Source organism: Balaenoptera physalus (assembly GCF_965194825.1).
Source record: "Balaenoptera physalus genome assembly, chromosome: 1".
Taxonomy (NCBI): Eukaryota; Metazoa; Chordata; class Mammalia; order Artiodactyla; family Balaenopteridae; genus Balaenoptera; species Balaenoptera physalus.
The window spans coordinates 183440459-183459259 of record NC_138882.1 but is presented as its reverse complement, the minus strand read 5'-3'; the positions used below and the strand labels follow the sequence as shown (position 1 = coordinate 183459259).

The 18801-nt window shown below is 49.4% G+C and overlaps 1 protein-coding gene across 1 annotated transcript in view; it reads right to left on the bottom strand.

The window, feature by feature from the left end:
• Nucleotides 1-18801, bottom strand: part of PADI2 (peptidyl arginine deiminase 2) — a 46858-nt gene that overhangs the window by 15530 nt on the left and 12527 nt on the right. Inside the window, exons 2-6 of the mRNA XM_082477609.1 lie at nt 18437-18620; nt 17379-17451; nt 10875-10936; nt 4888-5005; nt 3598-3723 (exon numbers count right to left, since the gene is read on the bottom strand). Of these exons, the coding sequence (XP_082333735.1) occupies nt 3598-3723; nt 4888-5005; nt 10875-10936; nt 17379-17451; nt 18437-18620 (563 nt within the window). The remainder of the gene's footprint in view (nt 1-3597; nt 3724-4887; nt 5006-10874; nt 10937-17378; nt 17452-18436; nt 18621-18801) is intronic.

Below are 18801 nucleotides of genomic sequence, written 5' to 3'. Positions count from 1 at the left end.
TGGGACTTGCTGGTATTACTACTATGAGAGCCCATGAAAGTGTCAGCACACCCCTTACTGCAAAATTCATGACCTTTTCATTGAACGGCTTAGGAACAGAAGGCAAAGAAAAACACCTCACCTCACCTTCCCTTAGGTGGGCCCAAGAAATGAGGCATATAGACTCAGACACTGGGTGTCCCAAGGAACAGCTCAAGACAGAAGGTGAAGTCCTTCTCACTCAGAAAAGACAACATATGCCTTGTGTCCCAATCACTAAGTAGATCCAGATGGCTCTGCATAATTAAAAAAATTCTCCCCCAGACACCCAGGCCCTCCCATGTCCACCTGTCCCAGGCTGCACTTGAACTGGTGCTAGGAAAGAGATCCTCAGGCCTAGAAGCTGACTTGTCTTTGCAGAAAACTCCAAAACTTTCCCAGGGCTCTGGGCAGCTAGGTGGTGTGTGTGTGTGTGTGTGTGTGCGCTCCACCTGGGCCTGGGAGGGTGGGGGTCTGGCAGGGGAGCTGGGCCAGATGGAAGGATGCGTTCTTGCCCATCTGCATGCAGTTTTTTTCCCCCTCTATGGCCTGCAATTTACATGTGCCTCTCTTTCTGGTGCCTTGGGCCAGCTCTAGGCAGATTGATGACTTGGTGGGAACAATCCAGCCACTGTCTCGAGGAGCCGCCTTCCCCCATCCCCCGTCCCAGCTGGGTGCAGTCCTGCCTGAGTGTGACCAGCTCTCCCTGCAGGAACCAACAATGACCCTCTATTGAGCAGCCCACGTGCCTTGGGCTGGGCCCTGCCAGCCACCCTGACTTCTCCTTAGCCCCAGGCATCGGCCCCGCAGGCTGGCATGTGGCATAACCCTTCTGGTCACTTTGGAGCCATTCCACCTCCCAAGGAGACTCTTTGATAGGTGACCATCTGTCCTGGTTTGCCTGGGATTGAGGGGTTTCCCGGAATGAGGGATTTTTAGTACTAAAACAGGAAAATCCTGGGCAAACTAGGACAAGCTGGACACTGCACCCTTGTAGGAAGTGGTCAGGTCCCAACTTTGGGATACTGAGGCAGAATCTGAGGCTGGAGCACAGACACCTGGGTCTTCCTAACAGCACTGGAGACACCTGTCCACTGCAATCATCATACAGTAAGTCCCCTACATACGAACCTTCAAGTTGCGAAATTTCAAAGATGCGAATGTGCGTTCCATCAATATCAGGCGTAAGTGAAACTGCAGCTTGCCCTCTGATTGTGTTAGTTGGGTACCTAGGTTAACTTTGTTGGACTTATGAACAAATTGGCCCTACGAATGCTCTCTTGGAACGGAACTTGTCCGTATGCAGGGGACTTACTGTAATTAATAATCATAATAATAACCCCCCAAAAGCAACAAGTGCCATCTATAGAGAGTGTTCCACGGGCCAGCTACTGAGTGCTGACACATGTTCCTTATCTAATCTCTGTCACCAGCAGGAACTGTCAGGCCTCTCCTTAGCCCCACATCACATCACAAAAGAGGAACCCAAGGCCTGGGCTGGTAAGTAGACTTGTCCAGATCCAGGATTTGAACCTCCTGGGTTCTAGAGCTCCCTCTCAGGGTCCCTCAGCCTCCAGCCCAGCCCCCTGCCCTTGGGGGACACAGGTGACACATGACATTCATGTAACACAACATATTCTTATCCACAGGTGTACATGGATTTTGACAAAATCCCAAAATGCCTGCATGGAAGAAAAGGAAGAAGAGGAAACTGTACCACAGATGAATTATTTTTCATCCTGTTCTTTAGTGTGGCACTGAGTATTCACCCAGGATTCCAATTTTGTGGGAAACTGACTATTCTGGGATCATCGCTGCATCAGTAACACCGCCCCTCCCCCCCATCGCAAGATGGCAGCCCAGATAAGACAGACTGGGGAACAGCATCTCAAAGCACTCACAGCAGTGGTTCCTCCTTTTCTTGTCTGCTCAGGACCCATCTTGATGGCAGTGAGGGAGAGGGACGCGATTAAGGGCCAGATCTCAATCCACTGCCATCAACAAAAAGACGCTGTAGATAACGTCCAGGTGTCACTCGTAGCAACAGATTGAGTGTCACAATACGACACAATGTGGTCAAGAAGCCGAGATCCTGCTTGTACCCTTCCTCTCCGGCCGGCAGCCCCATCCCCCGTGGCAACCCTGGCCTGGACATGGTAAACATCAACATCTCCGGCCCACTTAGGCGGCGGAGCCGGCCTGACCCTGGGGACATTCCAACCTGCGTGAGGTCACTGCCCAAGCCCAGCGTGGATCAGGAGGAGGGCTGGCTTCAGGTGGCAGCTGGGTCCACTGCTGTCCTGGCTAAATCCCTCCCTGAGGTGAGGGTCCAGGGCCACTGGGACCAAGTCCTCATGGCAACTGCTCTTAGTGGGCCTGGTCAGAGGAGGGGCCCAGAGCTAGGCTGGAGACCCTGGGCCCCCCAGAGAGCTGGGCATGTGGGGGAAGCCTCACCCTGCACCACAGCAAACGATTTTGCAGAGACGGCTTTTTAATACATAAATCAGACCTTGACAGTCGCTTGCTTAAAACCTTCTAACGGCTTTCCAGTGCACTTGGAATAAAATCAAGCCCTCTCCGCATGCCCTGGCCCCTGCCCAGTTCACTGACCTTGACTCCAACACATGCCCCTCTTCCGGTCTTCTGTCTATTCCTCCAATACTGGTTGCTTCCTGCGGGCTTTGTACGCGCTGTTCCCTCTGCTTACGACACTCTCCCCTCAGCTCATGAACGGCTGGTTCTTCCTCATTGCTGCTTTGGTTCTTAACTCAAATGTCGCCTGCTCGGAGAGGCCTTGCCGGACCATCTAGGCTAACGCCTCTGCCCCTGCCGTTCTCTACTACTTGGTCTGTGTCATTTCCTCCAATTGTGCTCTCCGTTATGTCTCCCTCATTAGACCGTCTCCTTCCCGAGGGCAGGGTGTGATGGCAGAGTTCACCCAGGGATCCCGGCGCTGAGACCAGCACCTGGCACTGAGGGGGCTCAACACCGATTCACAGAAGGAACGAGACAGAGCAGGCAGCTGCGAGGATTAGCTCCATGGCGGAAGCACGTTCCTGACTCATTGGGGACCCAGGAGGCCCTGTCCTTGGCAAGAGGAGCAAGGGGTCCTCTCCTTGGGGGTGCCCACAGCATCATCAGGGGCTCTTTAAAAGTCAGGGGCAGTTCTCATGTTCAGAAAGTCTGAGATGAGCAGAAAACACCTGGTGGGGGTGGGAGGGAGTGGGTACCTGCCTCAGGTATCATGAAGGTGATGTGATTCTGGGAAAGATGGACCTCAAAAGCCCTTCCTCCCCTGGTTCACGTGGAACTCCTCTGGGTTCCACATAAATCTGTCACTGCCAACTCCTTTGAGGGAGGAGAGATCTATCCCACGGGTCCTCCTGACTTCACAGGACAACGGTGGTCCTGGTTACCATTACCAAGAACCCAGTGCTGGCCCTCTCCAGTCACCTGCACCTGTGACTATTAAGGGAGGGGTCTGGGGAGCCTTAGAGGGAGGAGCTGGACCCCCGAGGGGTATCTCAGAGGGCACTGACTGGATGGGAACTGCAGGAGGGCCAGGCTGGGGACACTCACTCTCCACGTAGAACACGCCCACTTTGTCCGAGTCCGACATGGAAATGTAGAGAACGATCTCGTATCCGGTGGGGAGGTGGTCGGGGCCTTTGGTCCGCAGGATCATCTGGGACATGTCCTTGAGGTCTGAGGGGTGGATGCATGAGGAGGTTAGAATTAAGAGAATTGCACTGGGGCGGGGTGGGGGCGTGGGGGAACTGGATGAAGGTGGTCAAAAGGTACACACTTCTAGTTGTAAGATAAATAAGTTACCAGGGATATAACGTACAACATGATTAATGTAATTAACACGGCTGTATGTTACATATGAAAGTTGTTGACAGTAAATCCTAAGAGTTCTCATCACAATTTTGTTTTTCTATTTCTTTAATTTTGTACGTATATGAGATGATGGATGTTTACTAAACTTATTGTAATACTCACTTCATGATGTATGGAAATCAAATCATTATGCTGTATATCTTAAACTTAGACAGTGTTGTATGTCAATTATATCTTAATTAAAAAAACAAAGGAGAATTGTGGCTGGAATGTTGGCCTGTTACTTTCATAATCAGGACAAAGCAAACCCCAAACCTGTGTATTATGAAAAAGCATAAGAAGTAGTTGTCATCTCCAACACTACAGATGACTTCCTATAACCTTTTGGGAACTCCCTTCTGCTCCTTTTTCTACATATGTACAACTTCTTAAAAAACGTGGATCCAGGGACTTCCCTGGTGGTGCAGTGGTTAAGAATCCACCTGCCAATGCAGGGGACACGGGTTAGAGTCCTGGTCCGGGAAGATACCACATGCCGCGGAGCAACTAAGCCCATGAGCCACAACTACTGAGCCTGCGCTCTAGAGCCTGTGAGCCACAACTACTGAGCCCGCATGCCACAACTACTGAAGCCCACACTCCTAGAGCCCGTGCTCCGCAACAAGAGAAGCCACTGCAATGAGAAGCCCGCACACCTCAACGAAGAGTAGCCCCTGCTCACCACAACTAGAAAAAGCCCCTGCAGAGCAACAAAGACCCAATGCAGCCAAAAATAAATAAATAAAAGAATTTATAAAACAAAACAAAACAAACAAAAAAACTTTAAAAGAAAAAAAACACGGTTCCAATTGAACTATATCGATAGTTTTATCGTCTGTTTTTAGCAGGAGTGGATACTATAGTCCACCATCCTCAGGAGACCCAAGGTCACACCTGCCTCACCCTTGGCCCAGCCCAAGACTTATCATAAGTGCTTTCATTGTTCCTCCCTGCTCCCCACCCCAAGCTCAAGTGTGGATCCTGTGGTACCTTCCTTGCTGTAGACCTTCTCATCGCTGCAGTCCTCTTTGGGCAACCAGGGTGTGTCTCTGTCACAGTTCACCAGCAGGATGGCTCCCTGCCCCTCAGGGCCCCAGGTCCAGGATGCCTGCATTGGCGAGGAGAGAGGTCAGTGCTGTCTTCTCTATCTTCTGACAGATATTCTCAACCCCAGCGCAGACCCCATAGGACACTGGAGAGACAGCCCCAGGGTGAGACTCTTGCAGCCACTACCTGGGAATGTAAATCGGTGCAGCCATTATGCAAAACAGTATGGAGGCTCCTCGAAAAACTAAAAATAGAGTTGCCATATGATCCAGCAATCCCACTCCTGGGCATATACCCAGATAAAACTATAATTTGAAAAGATACATGTACCTCTATGTTCACAGCAGCACAATAGCCAAGACATGAAAACAACCTAAATGTCCATTGACAGATGAATGGATAAGGAAGATGTGGTATAAATAAATAAATAAATAAACAAACATAATACATACATACACACACACACACACACACACACACACACACACACACAATGGAATATTACTCAGCCACTAAAAAGAATGAAATAATGCCATTTGCAGCAACATGGATGGACCTAGAGATTATCAAACTAAGAGAAGTAAGTCAGAAAGAGAAAGACAAATACAATATGATATCACTTATATGTGGAATCTAAAATATGACACAAATGAACCTATCTATGAACCAGAAACAGACTCACAGACACAGAGAACAGCCTTGTGGTTGCCAACGGGGAGGTAGGGTGGGGGAGGGAAGGATTGGGAGTTTGGGGTTAGCAGATGAGAACTATTATATATAGGATGGGTAACAATGAGGTCTTACTGTATAGCACAGGGAACTATATTCAATATCGTGTGATAAACCATAATGGAAAAAGACTATACATATGTAATATACATCAAACTGAGTCACTTTGCTATACAGCAGAAACTAAACACAACTTTGTAAATCAACTATACTTCAATAAAATAAAATTTAAAAAAAAAGCATCTACCCATTGGGGCAACTGTGACCAGGCAAATGTGAGTCCTACATCTGATGCTTGGAGAAGGTCAGTGTAAGCACCAAAGGCAAGTTCAGGAGGGGGCAGAGAGAGACATAGAGACAGAAGGCTGACTTGAGCATTTCCAAGCCTCACGTCTGGTGTGCCATCGCCTGGAGTAGGGAGAAGGCAGGGAAGTGGAGGACGGCCAGAGAAATGAACAGGCAGACATTCTATGAAAGGTGCTAAAGTATCCAAAGAGAAGGCGTCATGCACCCTGATTTCAGACTATACTACAAAGCTACAGTAATCAAAACAGTATGGTGCTGGCACAAAAACAGACACGTAGATTAATGGAACAGAACAGAGAGCCTAGAAATGAAGCCACAGTTATATGGGCAATTAATATACAACAGTGGAGGCAAGAATATACAATGGGGAAATGACAGCTTCTCCAATAAATGGTGCTGGAAAACTGGACAGCTATATGCAAAAGAATCAAACTGGACTAATTTCTTATACCATACACAAAAATAAATTTAAAATGGATTAAAGACTTAAATGTAAGATCTGAAACCATAAAACTTCTAGAAGAAAACATAAGCAGTATGCTCTTTGACATCAATCTTAGTAATATCTTTTTGGATCTGTCTCCTCAGGCAAGTGCAACAGAAGCAAAAATAAACAAATGGGACTACCTCAAAATATATAAATAGCTTTTGCACAGCAAAGGAAACTATCAACAAAATGAAAAGGCTGCCTACTGAATGGGAGAAGATGTTTGCAACAGATATATCTGATAAGGGGTTAATATCCAGAATATACAAAGGACTCATACAACTCAACATCAAAGAAACAAACAACCAGATTTTTAAAACGGGCAGAAAAGCTGAATAGACATTTTCCCGAAAGAAGATATACAGATGGCCAACAGGCACATGAAAAGATACTCAACATCACTAATCATCAGGGAAATACAAATCAAAACCACAATGAAATACCTCATCCCTGTCAGAACGACTATTACAAAAAAAGACAACAGATAGCAAGTGTTGGCGAGGATGTGGAGAAAGGGGAACCCTTGTGCACTGTTGGTGGGAATGTAAATTGGTGCAGCCACTATGGAAAACAGTACGGAGATTCCTCTAAAAATAAAAATAGAACTACTATGTGATCCAGCAATTCCACTCTTGGGTATTTATCCAAAGAAAATAAAAACACTAATTAGAAAAGATACATGCACCCCTGTGTTATTGCAGCATTATTTACAATAGCCAAGATATTGAAGCAACATAAGTGCCCATCAATAATGAATGGATAGAGAAGATGTGGTATATATATATACAATGAAATAGTACTCAGCCATAAAAAAGAATGAAATCTTGCCATTTGCGACAACATGGATGAACCAACAGGGTACTATGTTAAGTGAAATAAGTCAGACAGAGAGAGACAAACACTGCTGTATGGTGCATACGAAAGTTATTTATTTATTTTTGGCCTAGACTTGGCAGTGAAAGCATGGAATCCTAATCATTGGACTGCCAGGGAATTCCCTGAAAGTTATGTTAAGAGAGTAAATCTTGGTTCTCATCACTAGGAAAAACTATTTTTTAAAATTTAAACTATATGAGATGATGGATTTCCACTGAACTTAGTGTGGTAATCATTTCAGGATGTATGTAAGTCAAATCACTATGCTGTACTCCTTAAACGTACACAGTGATATATGTCAATTATATCACGATAAAACTGGAAGGAGAAAAAAGTACCCAGAGGGGCTTAGGGGGAGTCTTCTGGATGAATGGGCACCCAGCCATTTTCAAACATGCTCTGAGTGTTCCAAATGAGACCTGTAATATGATCCATTTTCAACATTGCAGCCAGAGTGATATTAGAACAAACTCCAACCAGATCATGTTGCTTTCCTGCTTTAAGCCCTGTCAGGAGCTCCCTGTTGACTTAGGATAAAGCTCCAATCTCTCACTGTGGCCCGCAAGGCCCTGTGAGACCTGCCAACCTCTGCATCTGTTCCCTTTCATCTTCCACCTCCCTCACTCTGCTTCCCCCATGCTGGCTGTCTCTCGGCCTCCCACCGAAGACTCCAAGCTCAGGCTTTCGCATGCTGGTCCCTCTGTTACAAACCAGGGTTCCTGGCCTCCTTAATCAAAAGAAATTGATCAGAGGCCAGACAAGAAATTCAGGCAAGGCTTTACTGGGGCCTCTGCTGCAGCTGGGGGGAGCGAGAACAAACAGCAGGGTCCCTTGCTTGCTCGCTTGCCCAGGGGCGGGCAAGTTGGTTCCTAATACGGGGTGAGGGTGGGGTGTGTGCAGGGGTCGAGCCAGAGGGGTGGTTTGGGTGTTTTGCCCACTCCTTTGGCGGTGTTGAGTGCAGGGGGCATGCCCATTACTCTGCTTTTGTTCGCGACCCCCTGCTTTTGCTCCCTGCTCTTCAGAAGTGGCAGTTGGGCTCTTTGGTCTCTTTGAATCTTTTTGTCCAGAATTTGCATGCAGTTATTTTTAGTCCCTTATAGTTTCTCTGTATTTTGTTGCTCAAGGAGATGTTTGTCCAGGTGCAAGCATTGCAGCACTGCAGAAAAGGGTCCCAGGTCCCAGCCTGTCTCACCTCTGCCTGGAATGCTGTCTTGTCTCCCTTCACCTGGCCAACTCCACCCCTCCTTCCAGTGACAGCATAACCATTCCTTCTTCCTGGAAGCCTTTCTGATATTCCAGACCAAAGCAGTTTCCCTGGGTTTACACTCATGGCACTGTACACGTTCTTTCTGGGGCAGACTTAGGACAATTGTGATGAAACAGCCACCCACGTCACTCTCTTTTTAACGTGGGTCCCCCCCCACTGGACTTCAGGCTCCCTGAGGGCAGGAGCTGCATTTCTCTCATTCTTTCTGCATCCCCAAGCCCTGACCCAGTCCTGAAATAGGAGATGCTGAACAAATATTTATGGGATAAATCAAAACAACAATGAGGTATCACCTCACTTCAGTCAGAATGGCCATCATTAAAAAGTCTACAAATAATAAATGCTGGAGAGGGTGTGGAGAAAAGGGAACCCTCCTACACTGTTGGTGGGAATGTAAACTGGTGCAGCCACTATGGAGAACAGTATGGAGGTTCCTCAAAAAACTAAAAATAGAGTTGCCATATGATCCAGCAATCCCTCTCCTGGGCATATATTGGACAAAACCATAATTCAAAAAGATACATGCACCCCTATGTTCATAGCAGCACTAGTCACAATAGCCAAGACATGGAAATGACCTAAATGTCCGTCAACAGATGAACGGATAAAGAAGATGTGGTACATATACACAATGGAATATTACTCAGCCATTAAAAAGAATGAAATAATGCCATCTGCAGTAACATGGATGGACCTAGAGATTATCATACTAAGTAAGTCAGAAAGAGAAAGACAAATACCATATGATATCACTTCTATGTGGAATCTAAAGTATGATGCAAATGAACATATTTATGAAACAAAAAACAGATTCACAAATATAGAGAATAGACTTGTGGTTGCCAAGGGGGAGGTGGGGTGGGGGAAGGAAGGAGTGGGAGTTTGGGATTAGCAGATGTAAACTTGTAATATGTAGGATGGATAAACAACAAGGTCCTACTGTATAGTACAGGGAACTATATTCAATATCCTGGGATAAACTATGACAGAAAGGAATATGAAAAAGAATATATACATGTATAACTGAGTCACTTTGCTGTACAGCAGAAATTAAGCACAATATTGTAAATCAACTATACTTCAATAAAATTTAAAAAAATATTTATGGGATGAGTAAAGAACGTATGAAACTTCACTGGCCGAGATGGAGGAAGCCTGGGCAAGTTCAGGCCCACAGGGACCGGGTGAGTCCCCAGCTCCTCAGCAGAGGTCAGATACCTCAGAGGCCTCTGTGGTGCCTACCGGCACGTAGCTTGGCCATGGACACACAGAACATATGTGTGGGGCTGCCTTGGCCTCAGGAAGGCAGGGCTAGGGCAGAGCCCCCCGAGAAGCCTGGGGGAAGGGGCTCCCCTATAGGCCTGAGGACATGCAGAGAGTCTGCAGCTGGCTGCTAGGCCCCAGGCTTCTCACTGGGCTGTATTTATTTAGCTTTTTAAAGTATCCATCTCCATATAATTTAAACCAGGCTTTAGGTTGTTATTATAAAAGTAATGTATGGCCATGGCAAAAATTTAAATGCTATACAAGGGCAGAAAATGGAAAACAGAAGCCTGGATGTGCATAGAGCGAAACCAGCAGAGCTTAAAAACGGGGTTGAGGAAAAAGTAGGAATCAGCGACTTGGAAAACACAATGCTATCTGTCTGCACAAGTTAAAAATACACACACGCAAACCACACCGCATGTTTCGCAAGAATCACAGGAACAGAAAGTGACGTGTTAAAACCATTAAAGTGGTCCTTTGTGGGGGGAGCAGAATGGGAGTGGGGAATGCGGGATCAAAGAGAATAAATGAATGAATGAGCAAATGAATGAATGATGAATGAACGAATAAATGAAAAACTAAAAACAGGAGAGGGGTTGTGCATGCACCATTAAAGATGATATGCCTTGACTTGGGAATGATTAATGCAATCTTCTGCTCCTGATGGTCAAAAAAAAGGCAAAATAATAAGAGCAAATGCTTTGGCAGTACTTCCTCTGTGGCAGGACGTTCATCCTTTCCACCAACTCTATGAACGGGGTGTCCCCATCCTGTGGATGGGGGCCACTGAGACTCAGGAACCTGCTGCATAGCTGTCCCTCTAAGGAGCTTGCTCCTTGGTGGGCTCTGTCATTGGAGTGTGTGTCTGGGAACCTGTCTCCTCATCTGTAAAATGACAGTTGTTGAAGCTTGCTGGGAGGACCACGGCTGCCTGCAGGACCCAGCCTGGGGCTCTGGCCCCGGAAGCCCCCCGTTCAGGCTGCCCTTGTAGTGAGGTACCTTTCTTGGGTTGTTCTTTTCCACCACGCCGTCCCGGTCTGCATCCACATCCAGGGAGATCTCTGGGGACAGACACATGGGTGAGTTGCTGAGCCTGCCAGACTGGGTGGGGCTGGGACAGGAGGAAGATTAGGGTGGGATTAGGGTGCAGCTCACCCATTTGCTTGGTTCCCAGAAGGGGAGTGCCTTGCTGAGGGCATCTTAGCCAACCCCCTACCTCAACACCCCACTGCCGGATGGAAACACGAGCAGATACCGTGCAGACTGCGCAGCTCTCGGAGGGGCTGCCAGGTGGGTCAGGGATCTCTCACCCCTTTACTGTTCCTCAGTCAGTTCTGGGTGGTGGACAGGATGAGTCTCATTGGACAGATTTGGGAGCCTCGGTTCAGAGAGGCCAAGTCACATGCCCAGGGGCACACAGGTCGCATTAGCAGAACTGAAGCACACACTGCATCTGGTCTGAATCGAAACTCATATTTTGAAAACTTTCATAAGATTCCCTACCTGCCTTTCCTACTCTGCCCTAGGCGTGTGTGCACACGTGCATGTGTGTGCGCTTCTCTCCCAGAACTCCTGGTGGTCTAGGGCCCACCTCTAAGGACTGAGGGGTTTACTTTGGGTGGGGAACTGGGTCTTCAACCCCTCTTGATCTGAGGGTGCCCAAGAGGCCAGGCCGCCAGATAGAGGATCCAGAGCAGGGTCCCTGTTTATCCTTTCTCTTGGGGGAGGGGCCTTCTCCATCCCTCGGCCTGCTGTGGGGACCGTGTGGGGCAGTGAAATGAGCCCAAGGTTTAGTACCAGACGGTGCTGGGCTTCAACCTTGGTTCTCTGCTTATAAGCTGTGTGGCTTTGGGCAGGTTAGACAGCTTCTCTGAGCCCCAGTTTCTTTATCTGAAAAACGGGGCCCTTTCCAGTGAGATGAGTTGCCCTAATTGCAATGGTGGGCACTACTGCCATTTTGAGCTGGATTTTTCTTGTCGTTGCTATGGGAGCCGTCCTATGCACTGTGGGGTGTTCAGCAGCAGCCCTGACCTCTGCCCCCTGGATGCCAGTAACACCCCCAAGCTATGACAACCAAAATGTCTCCAGATATTGCCAAGTGTCCTTTGGAAGGCAATATGGCCCCCTGAGTTACAGACTGACAGGGCAGGGCAGGGGAGTTGTTGGGAAGGTGATGGGCAGAATGAGATAAGCTGGGTTCAGGCCCCCGAACTGCCCAGAGGGCTCGGCCTCATGCTGAGCATGACTTGGACGGAGGTAGGAGTTGGGTGGGAATGAATGGATTCCTGGGCAGTCCCCTTGGCTGGCGTGCTCTCTCCCTGAAGAGGCAGAAACATCTCCTCTCTCTCTCCTAAGTCGGGGGATTATATTCGGGGCCTCCCTTTGCCCACAGCCCGATTCCCTCTTAACCCTGATTGTGGCTCTTCTGGGTCTTGAAGGAGGTAGGAGCGGGGGCGCTTTAAGGGCACCTGGTCCTTGGAGAGGCAGCACTCCCCACCTCTGCAGCCCCACTGTCAGATGCTATAGGAGATAGTTATATAAACTCCTCCCATTGACCCCATTCACGCAGCAAATCACTGTTGAGCATCTACTGTGTTCCAGGCACCACACAAGTCATGGGGACCAGTGGTGGGCAATCAGGGCCCCTGCCTGCTCCCAAGAAGCCCCCAGTCCTATGAGATAAATATTATTGTTCCCATTTTACAGGTGAGCAAACCCAGACTTGGAGACGTCACCTGTCAGCAAATTGGGCTAATGAGCTGGGAGGCTGGTGCAGGATAAGAATTCTAGGGAGAAAGCCAAGAAGGTGGCACCACCAGCTACTGTTAAAGAGGCTGAAGGCTCAGATGGAGGAACATTGATTTTGGCTCCCAGACCTTCATGAACTTTCCAGCGGGACACTCCCTAGGGAACGCTGCCTTTCGGGGAGGCTGGCTTCCTGAAGCTCCTGCCTGGGGACCAGCTGCAGACCCAGTCTCCTCCAGGAATCACGGTTTTCTTTTCAAGATAACAATCTCTCCTGCGCGTATAGTTCTTTGTGGACGGTACAGCCCTTCCCATGAGTGTTTTCCCTTCAATTGCCCCCCTCTCCACCCAGCCACCCGTACCATACAGATGAGGAAACAGAGGCACCCAACAGGGCATTGACCATGAAGTCCCCAGAGAGTGCAGAGCCAGGGGTCCCACTCGGGTCTCTGACTCCAAACTCCTGCCTTTGGCCGTTCCCTCCACTGTCTGAGGCTGACCTCTACCCTGGGCTGTTTCCAAAACCCAAGCCTGCCTTTCAAGACAAGGACTTGCTCCCCTGAAGTTCAGGGAAGTTGGCCACCTCCCCACCCTGGCAGCCGTGTGGCTTTGGTCTCTAGGCTGCAAGGTGGTTCCACATCACGAATCCTGTGGTCCGTGAAAGCAGTGGGGCACAGGAGAGAAATTACGAAGCACTTCATTGTGCTTTACTTCATTACTTACTTTTTTTTCGGCCGTGCAGCGCGGGTTGTGGCATCTTAGTTCCCTGACCAGGGATTAAACCCTGGCCATGGCAGTGAAAGCGCCAAGCCCCAACCACTGGACTGCCAGGGAATTCCCCACTATGAATTTCTTAAATTAAATTTTTTAAATCAATGTAATATTTGCACAGTGCAAAAAAAAAATCAAAGAGTACCAAATAGCTTCTAAAAAAACCCAGGAGTTCCTTGTCCAGCCCGTCCCCTCACCTGCCTGAGGCAATCTCTATAATACCAAATAACATGTTTATTGCTCTTTCTTGGTTTATTAAATTCAGACAAGTTTCACTGACTTCCCATTATGAAATTCAGGCATTGCATAATGGGGCTCCCTTATCGCCCACCTCCCGACCTCCCACGGTGCTTGACACGTTCTCTCTTATGACCCATGACCCAACTTCACAGTCAACTGGAATGGCTTCCTCTCCCCTCCACCCTCCCTCAGAAACCCTCTCAAGCTATAAGCCATCCCTCAAGGACTTCTCCCCTTCAAACCTTCCCCCAATGTCCAATTTAACTAGATTCCAAGGGATGATCTTTGTGGGGACGGGAGCAGGGCTGGCCTGGCCTGCGCAGGGCTCTGGCCTCCCGGGATGGCTCTGTCTTCCCCGGGGGAGGAGGGAGAGGACATCTGTTTCAGGGCTTCTGGGGTCCAGACATTTCCCAGAGGCTCTGAATCCTACCTCAGCCCCCCAGAATAGCCCCAAGGTGTCTGGTGGCACCTGTGGTGTGGGGCAGATCAACTGGAAATGTCACTGGGACTGGGTTCAAGGCAGTCTGCCCTGAGAATCAAAACACTGCCTCGGCTTCGACGCAGAGGCACAAGTGTTTTGGCGGGCTGCCGGCCCCCATGGGCAGTGGCAGGGTGCCGGGCCTTCTTGCCTAACAGGGCAGCTTGGGGAGGAAGGATTCTCTTCCCCAACAGCCAACTAGGGCAGCTATCCTCAGCTCTCCGGAGGGGATGCAAGGAGTGAGGGCCTTAGGCTGATGCTAAACATTCTCAAGGCTCCTGTACGTGTACTGCTCTCATTGCCAGGACCACAGCAAAGAGGGTGAGATTATTCCTTCCTCCGTGATCCCTCCCCTCCCACTTTCCCCCTTAACCCGGAGGGCTTGGCAAATCAGCCCTAACTGGGGGCTCGGAGGCCCTCAGGGATCAATGAGTTCAAAACTCTCATTTTATAGCTGGGAAAAAGTGAGGTCTAGGGAATTCCCTGGGGGTCCAGTGGTTAGGACTTTGCACTTCCACTGCCGTGGGCCAGGGTTCGATCTCTCGTCGGGGAGCTAAGATCCTGCAAGCCGTGTGGTGCAGCCAAAAAAAAAAAAAAAAAAAGAGGTCTGGAGGGGGATGGGACCGAGACCCACAGTCTGATTTGGCCAAGGGCATCATAGTTTTGTTCTCGAATCCCAGGAGGAAGACTGAGGCACAGGAAGGTTCTTCAGCTTCACCCAGGCAGAGAGAAAATGGGCTGCCCCGAGAGGAAGGGAGAAAAGCAAAGAGCATCGACTGAGCACCTAGCCCACGCCAGGCCCTCGGGACGCACCATCCCACTGAACCCTTGTAAACACTGCGCAAGAATGCACCGTGAATCGCACTTTGCAGATGAGGAAACAGGCTCAGGGTGGTGGTCACAATGTGGCTGGACGGGGCAGAGCCAGAACATTGTCCACTCTGCAGTCAGGGATTTTTTTGGCTCAATGTGGACTCAGCACAGAACTAGGGTGAGACAGACTCAGATACATCCTTGGGGGGCAGCCCCACCATCCTGGGACATTCAGAGCGTTCCTGCCTCTGAGGTGTTGCCCCTGCATGATTACTCAGGGCATGGGGCTCAAGGGCTCCTGGGGTAGATGCCTGAGGGAATACGGGACCCGGAGGGGTCAGATAGACCAGTGGGTCTCAAAAGAAACCCAATTTTCACTAGGATTGCTGGTGGAACAGGAAACACAAGTTCAATGGGGTGAGTTTTTCATAAAGCTTTATTTCTGCAATGTAAACGGCTGTCTTTTGTTCTGAGATTATGCCCTGCCTACTTTTTAGGTGTTAAAATGATGGTGATGACTGATGGTAATTGTTTTATTCCTGTCTTTTCTTTCTGGCCAAGTGTCAAAATGGTCAGGTTTACTATTTTTTGGTGGGGGGGAAGAGGGGACATTTTATTGACCCATGGAACCTAAATATCTGGAACTTGTGGCAGTTAAAGAAATAATTGTTCAGTGAGAGCACAGCCTTGGAACCCCAGAAGGATGAGCTTGGTCATTCATCACGTGCGTATTTGGTATCTTCCGGAGTCTCATGTCTGCAGCACCGTGAGAGGCTTGCTCCAAGCACAAGCTTAGAGTCTTCTAGCAGAGCCCTGCCTCCTTACAGGGCACTATTTTGCCGTCCATCCTGAGTCCGCCATGATTTAGGGTGGAAGTCTCGTTAGTGGTGCTGTCAGCCCCTGGGCATCTCCCTTCTCTGCCAGGCCTCTGGCCACTGCCCTTCCTGCTAATGTCCTCAGGTGTCCTTGTCTCTGTGGGGTTAGGTTTCCTCAGGGACGGTCACCTGAGACAATCTGGGGGCACTGTGTGCCCGTGAGGTGGACACATGTGCCAGCCCTCAGCTGCGACTCGGGAGGCTTGGGTTTCATCTCCCAAGGCCCCCCGAGGTTGTCCTGAGGACCCCCTCACCCCCAAGGCCGGGTACTCACTCCCTCGGTGTGGAAAGAAGGGCAGGTGGCCAGCAGTCAAGCCCGTTTGGGAATAAGCTCAGAAGCAGGAGAGCACTGCTGTTGAGCCTATTTCAGTGGCTAAAGACACAGGGTTGGAGCAGGAGGGACTGGCTTGGGAACTAGTTGTTTTGTGGGGGCAGTTCTGAGACCCCTGGAGGATGTGAGATAATTGAAATGGCGGGGTGTCCCACAAACCACTTTCAGGGTTTGTGGCCTCAGGCAACTTTTTGTTTGTTTTACTTTTTTTAGGAGCCTTGATTTTTCTCATCTGTAAAATGGGGACAATACTAGTATGTATTCTCATAATAGATGTAAGAATAGATTGAGATCATGACAGTAAACCACTTAGTACTGGAGCCTGGCACACTGTAGGTGCTCAGTAAATGCCACCTCCTCACCAAAGTCCTGGACACAGAGCAGGCTTTCAGAAAATAGACATTGTTATTTTTAAAGCACTCAGCACATAGTTGACTCTCAGTAACTGGTAGTTCCCTCCCCCTGACATGTGGCCACTCTATCAATGTGAAACTGAGGCTGGATGGACAAAATGACCCACTGAAATGTCCCCCTGGCTTAAACATTATTTGATTTAAAATTTAAAAAAGTAATACCTCCACTGCAGAGGAGTCGAGTGAATGAAGCTTCAGAAGACCGCATCCTATGTGCCCTGGCATCCAGGGCAGGGGAGTGCATTGCAAATGGAAAGAACCCAGGAGGAGAATGATCCTGAGTTCTGGACCCAACCTGCCACTGAGTTGCTGTGTGACTTTGAACAAGTTCCCTAACCTCTCTGGGCCTCAGTGTCCTTGTGAATCAAATGAAGGGCTTGGACTAGGTGAGTTAAGGACCCAGGCTGCATCTTTGTGTCCCTGGGCTGGGTCTGGGGAAGGCAAGTGTGTAGCTTGGATTGTTGAGGACAGCACAGGTTTTGTAGACAGGCCATTCCCCTCACTATGAGAGGCAAGCTCTTCTCCAGGCTGCAGGGGAGAGGCGGGAGAGGAACAGACTTTGCTCTTTCTCCTCCATGGCCCCCAGAGCCTGCGATGGGGACCCTGACATTGGGGTGAGTCGCTGGCAGACCAAGGCATGCCTCCTCCTGCAGCATCCCCACCCCAGGACAGAAGGGCCTGGGCACGTGTGGCATCACTTTTCAGGCCTGCATTATTCAGAGGAAGCTCTGAGTGCCAGGTCGGCAGCACTGAAAACAGCCCAAGTGCCGCTGAGAAGAGCAGCAATGCTAGCCCCTGGGAAACAAAGGCACCCAGGCCATAGCCACGTCAACTCACCAATGGCCGTGAGGAAGAGCCCAGCCTGGTCGATGGGGGTGATCCCCTCCTCTTCATAGTAGTTGACGGTGACCTTGACAGGGAGGGGGCACATTGGGAGGGAGAGAAGAGCAGAGATCACAGATCACAGGCAGGAAAATCTGCAATGACCACCTCCCTCCCTCACACCTCACAGCCTGTCAAGCTGACCCTCTCTAAACATCTGAACCCTCTCCTCCAGGAAGCACTCCTGGGTTGGTGGGCTGTTTCTCTCAGATTATCCAACTAGATAGGGGACTCCCCTTTCTCAGAGTGCATCCAGGGTGCCGACCTGCCCCCTGGTGCATTCTGCTGCTTGTGGGGGCCCCACATCTGCCTTGGTGTGTGTCTAGCTACCGCCAAGCAACGAGGGGGCTTAGGTTGCTCTTACTGGATAACGCTCAGTGCCATCACTGACATGGGGCACACAGTGAAGTTCATAATTAGAGAATTTAGGGAAGAGAGAGTCTGGTCTCGGCTCTAGCACTTGGGCAAATCATTTTGCTGCGTGGGCGCTCAGCATTCCGTTTGATACACGATGAGACCAAGGATGTCTGTGGCTGTAACTTCCAATGATTCTAATAGTTCGTCATTCAGCAGCACACGATTTTAACCTGCCATGAAGTCATCATTCTATGATCTAACAACAGGCTGTCTAATACCATAGCCACTGGCTGCGTATGTTTATTGAGCACTTGAAATGTAGCAAGTCCGAATTGAGATGTGCTACAGGTGTGAAATGCACAGCAGATTTAGACTTGATGTGAAAAAAGAATGTAAGCTAGCTTTTTAATTTTTTTACATTGATATCATGTTGAAATGATAATATCTTGATGATGGAGTTAAGGAAAAAATATTATCAAAATTAAGTCCCCCTGTTTCTTTTTGCTCTTTTAATGTGGTTGTTAGAAAACATAAAATGACGCGTGTGGCCCACGTGCTGCTTCAATCAATAGCGCTGGTCCAGCCTGTCTCGATGCCAGCACCGTCGGTCCCCAGTTCCTGTGGCCCTCGCAGGGGCGCCTCCCCGGCCACGGTACCTTGTCACTGCTGGCCTCGGTGCTCGCTTGGCTCATGGTGAGCCGCAGCGTGGTGCTGGGCGACAGAGGCCAGCGCTGCTTGCCGTTGGCGGCCACCTCCTCAGGCTGCCTGTCGCGCACCACCTCCACCTGCACGCGCTCCGAATGCTTCAGGCTGAAGGTCTGGGCCCCGGCTGGGGCCGCGCTGTAGGGAGAGAGGAGGGCGGTCACGGGGATCCCTGGGCAGGTGGGACAAGGGTCTTCAGGAGAAGACTCCTGGGGGGATGAGGCTGCAAGGACACTCCCAGGCTGCCTGGTCTCCCTAGGGACCCAGCTGTACTGTAATCACCTGGGAGTGAAGAGGGCACTTGTTAAAAATACAGATT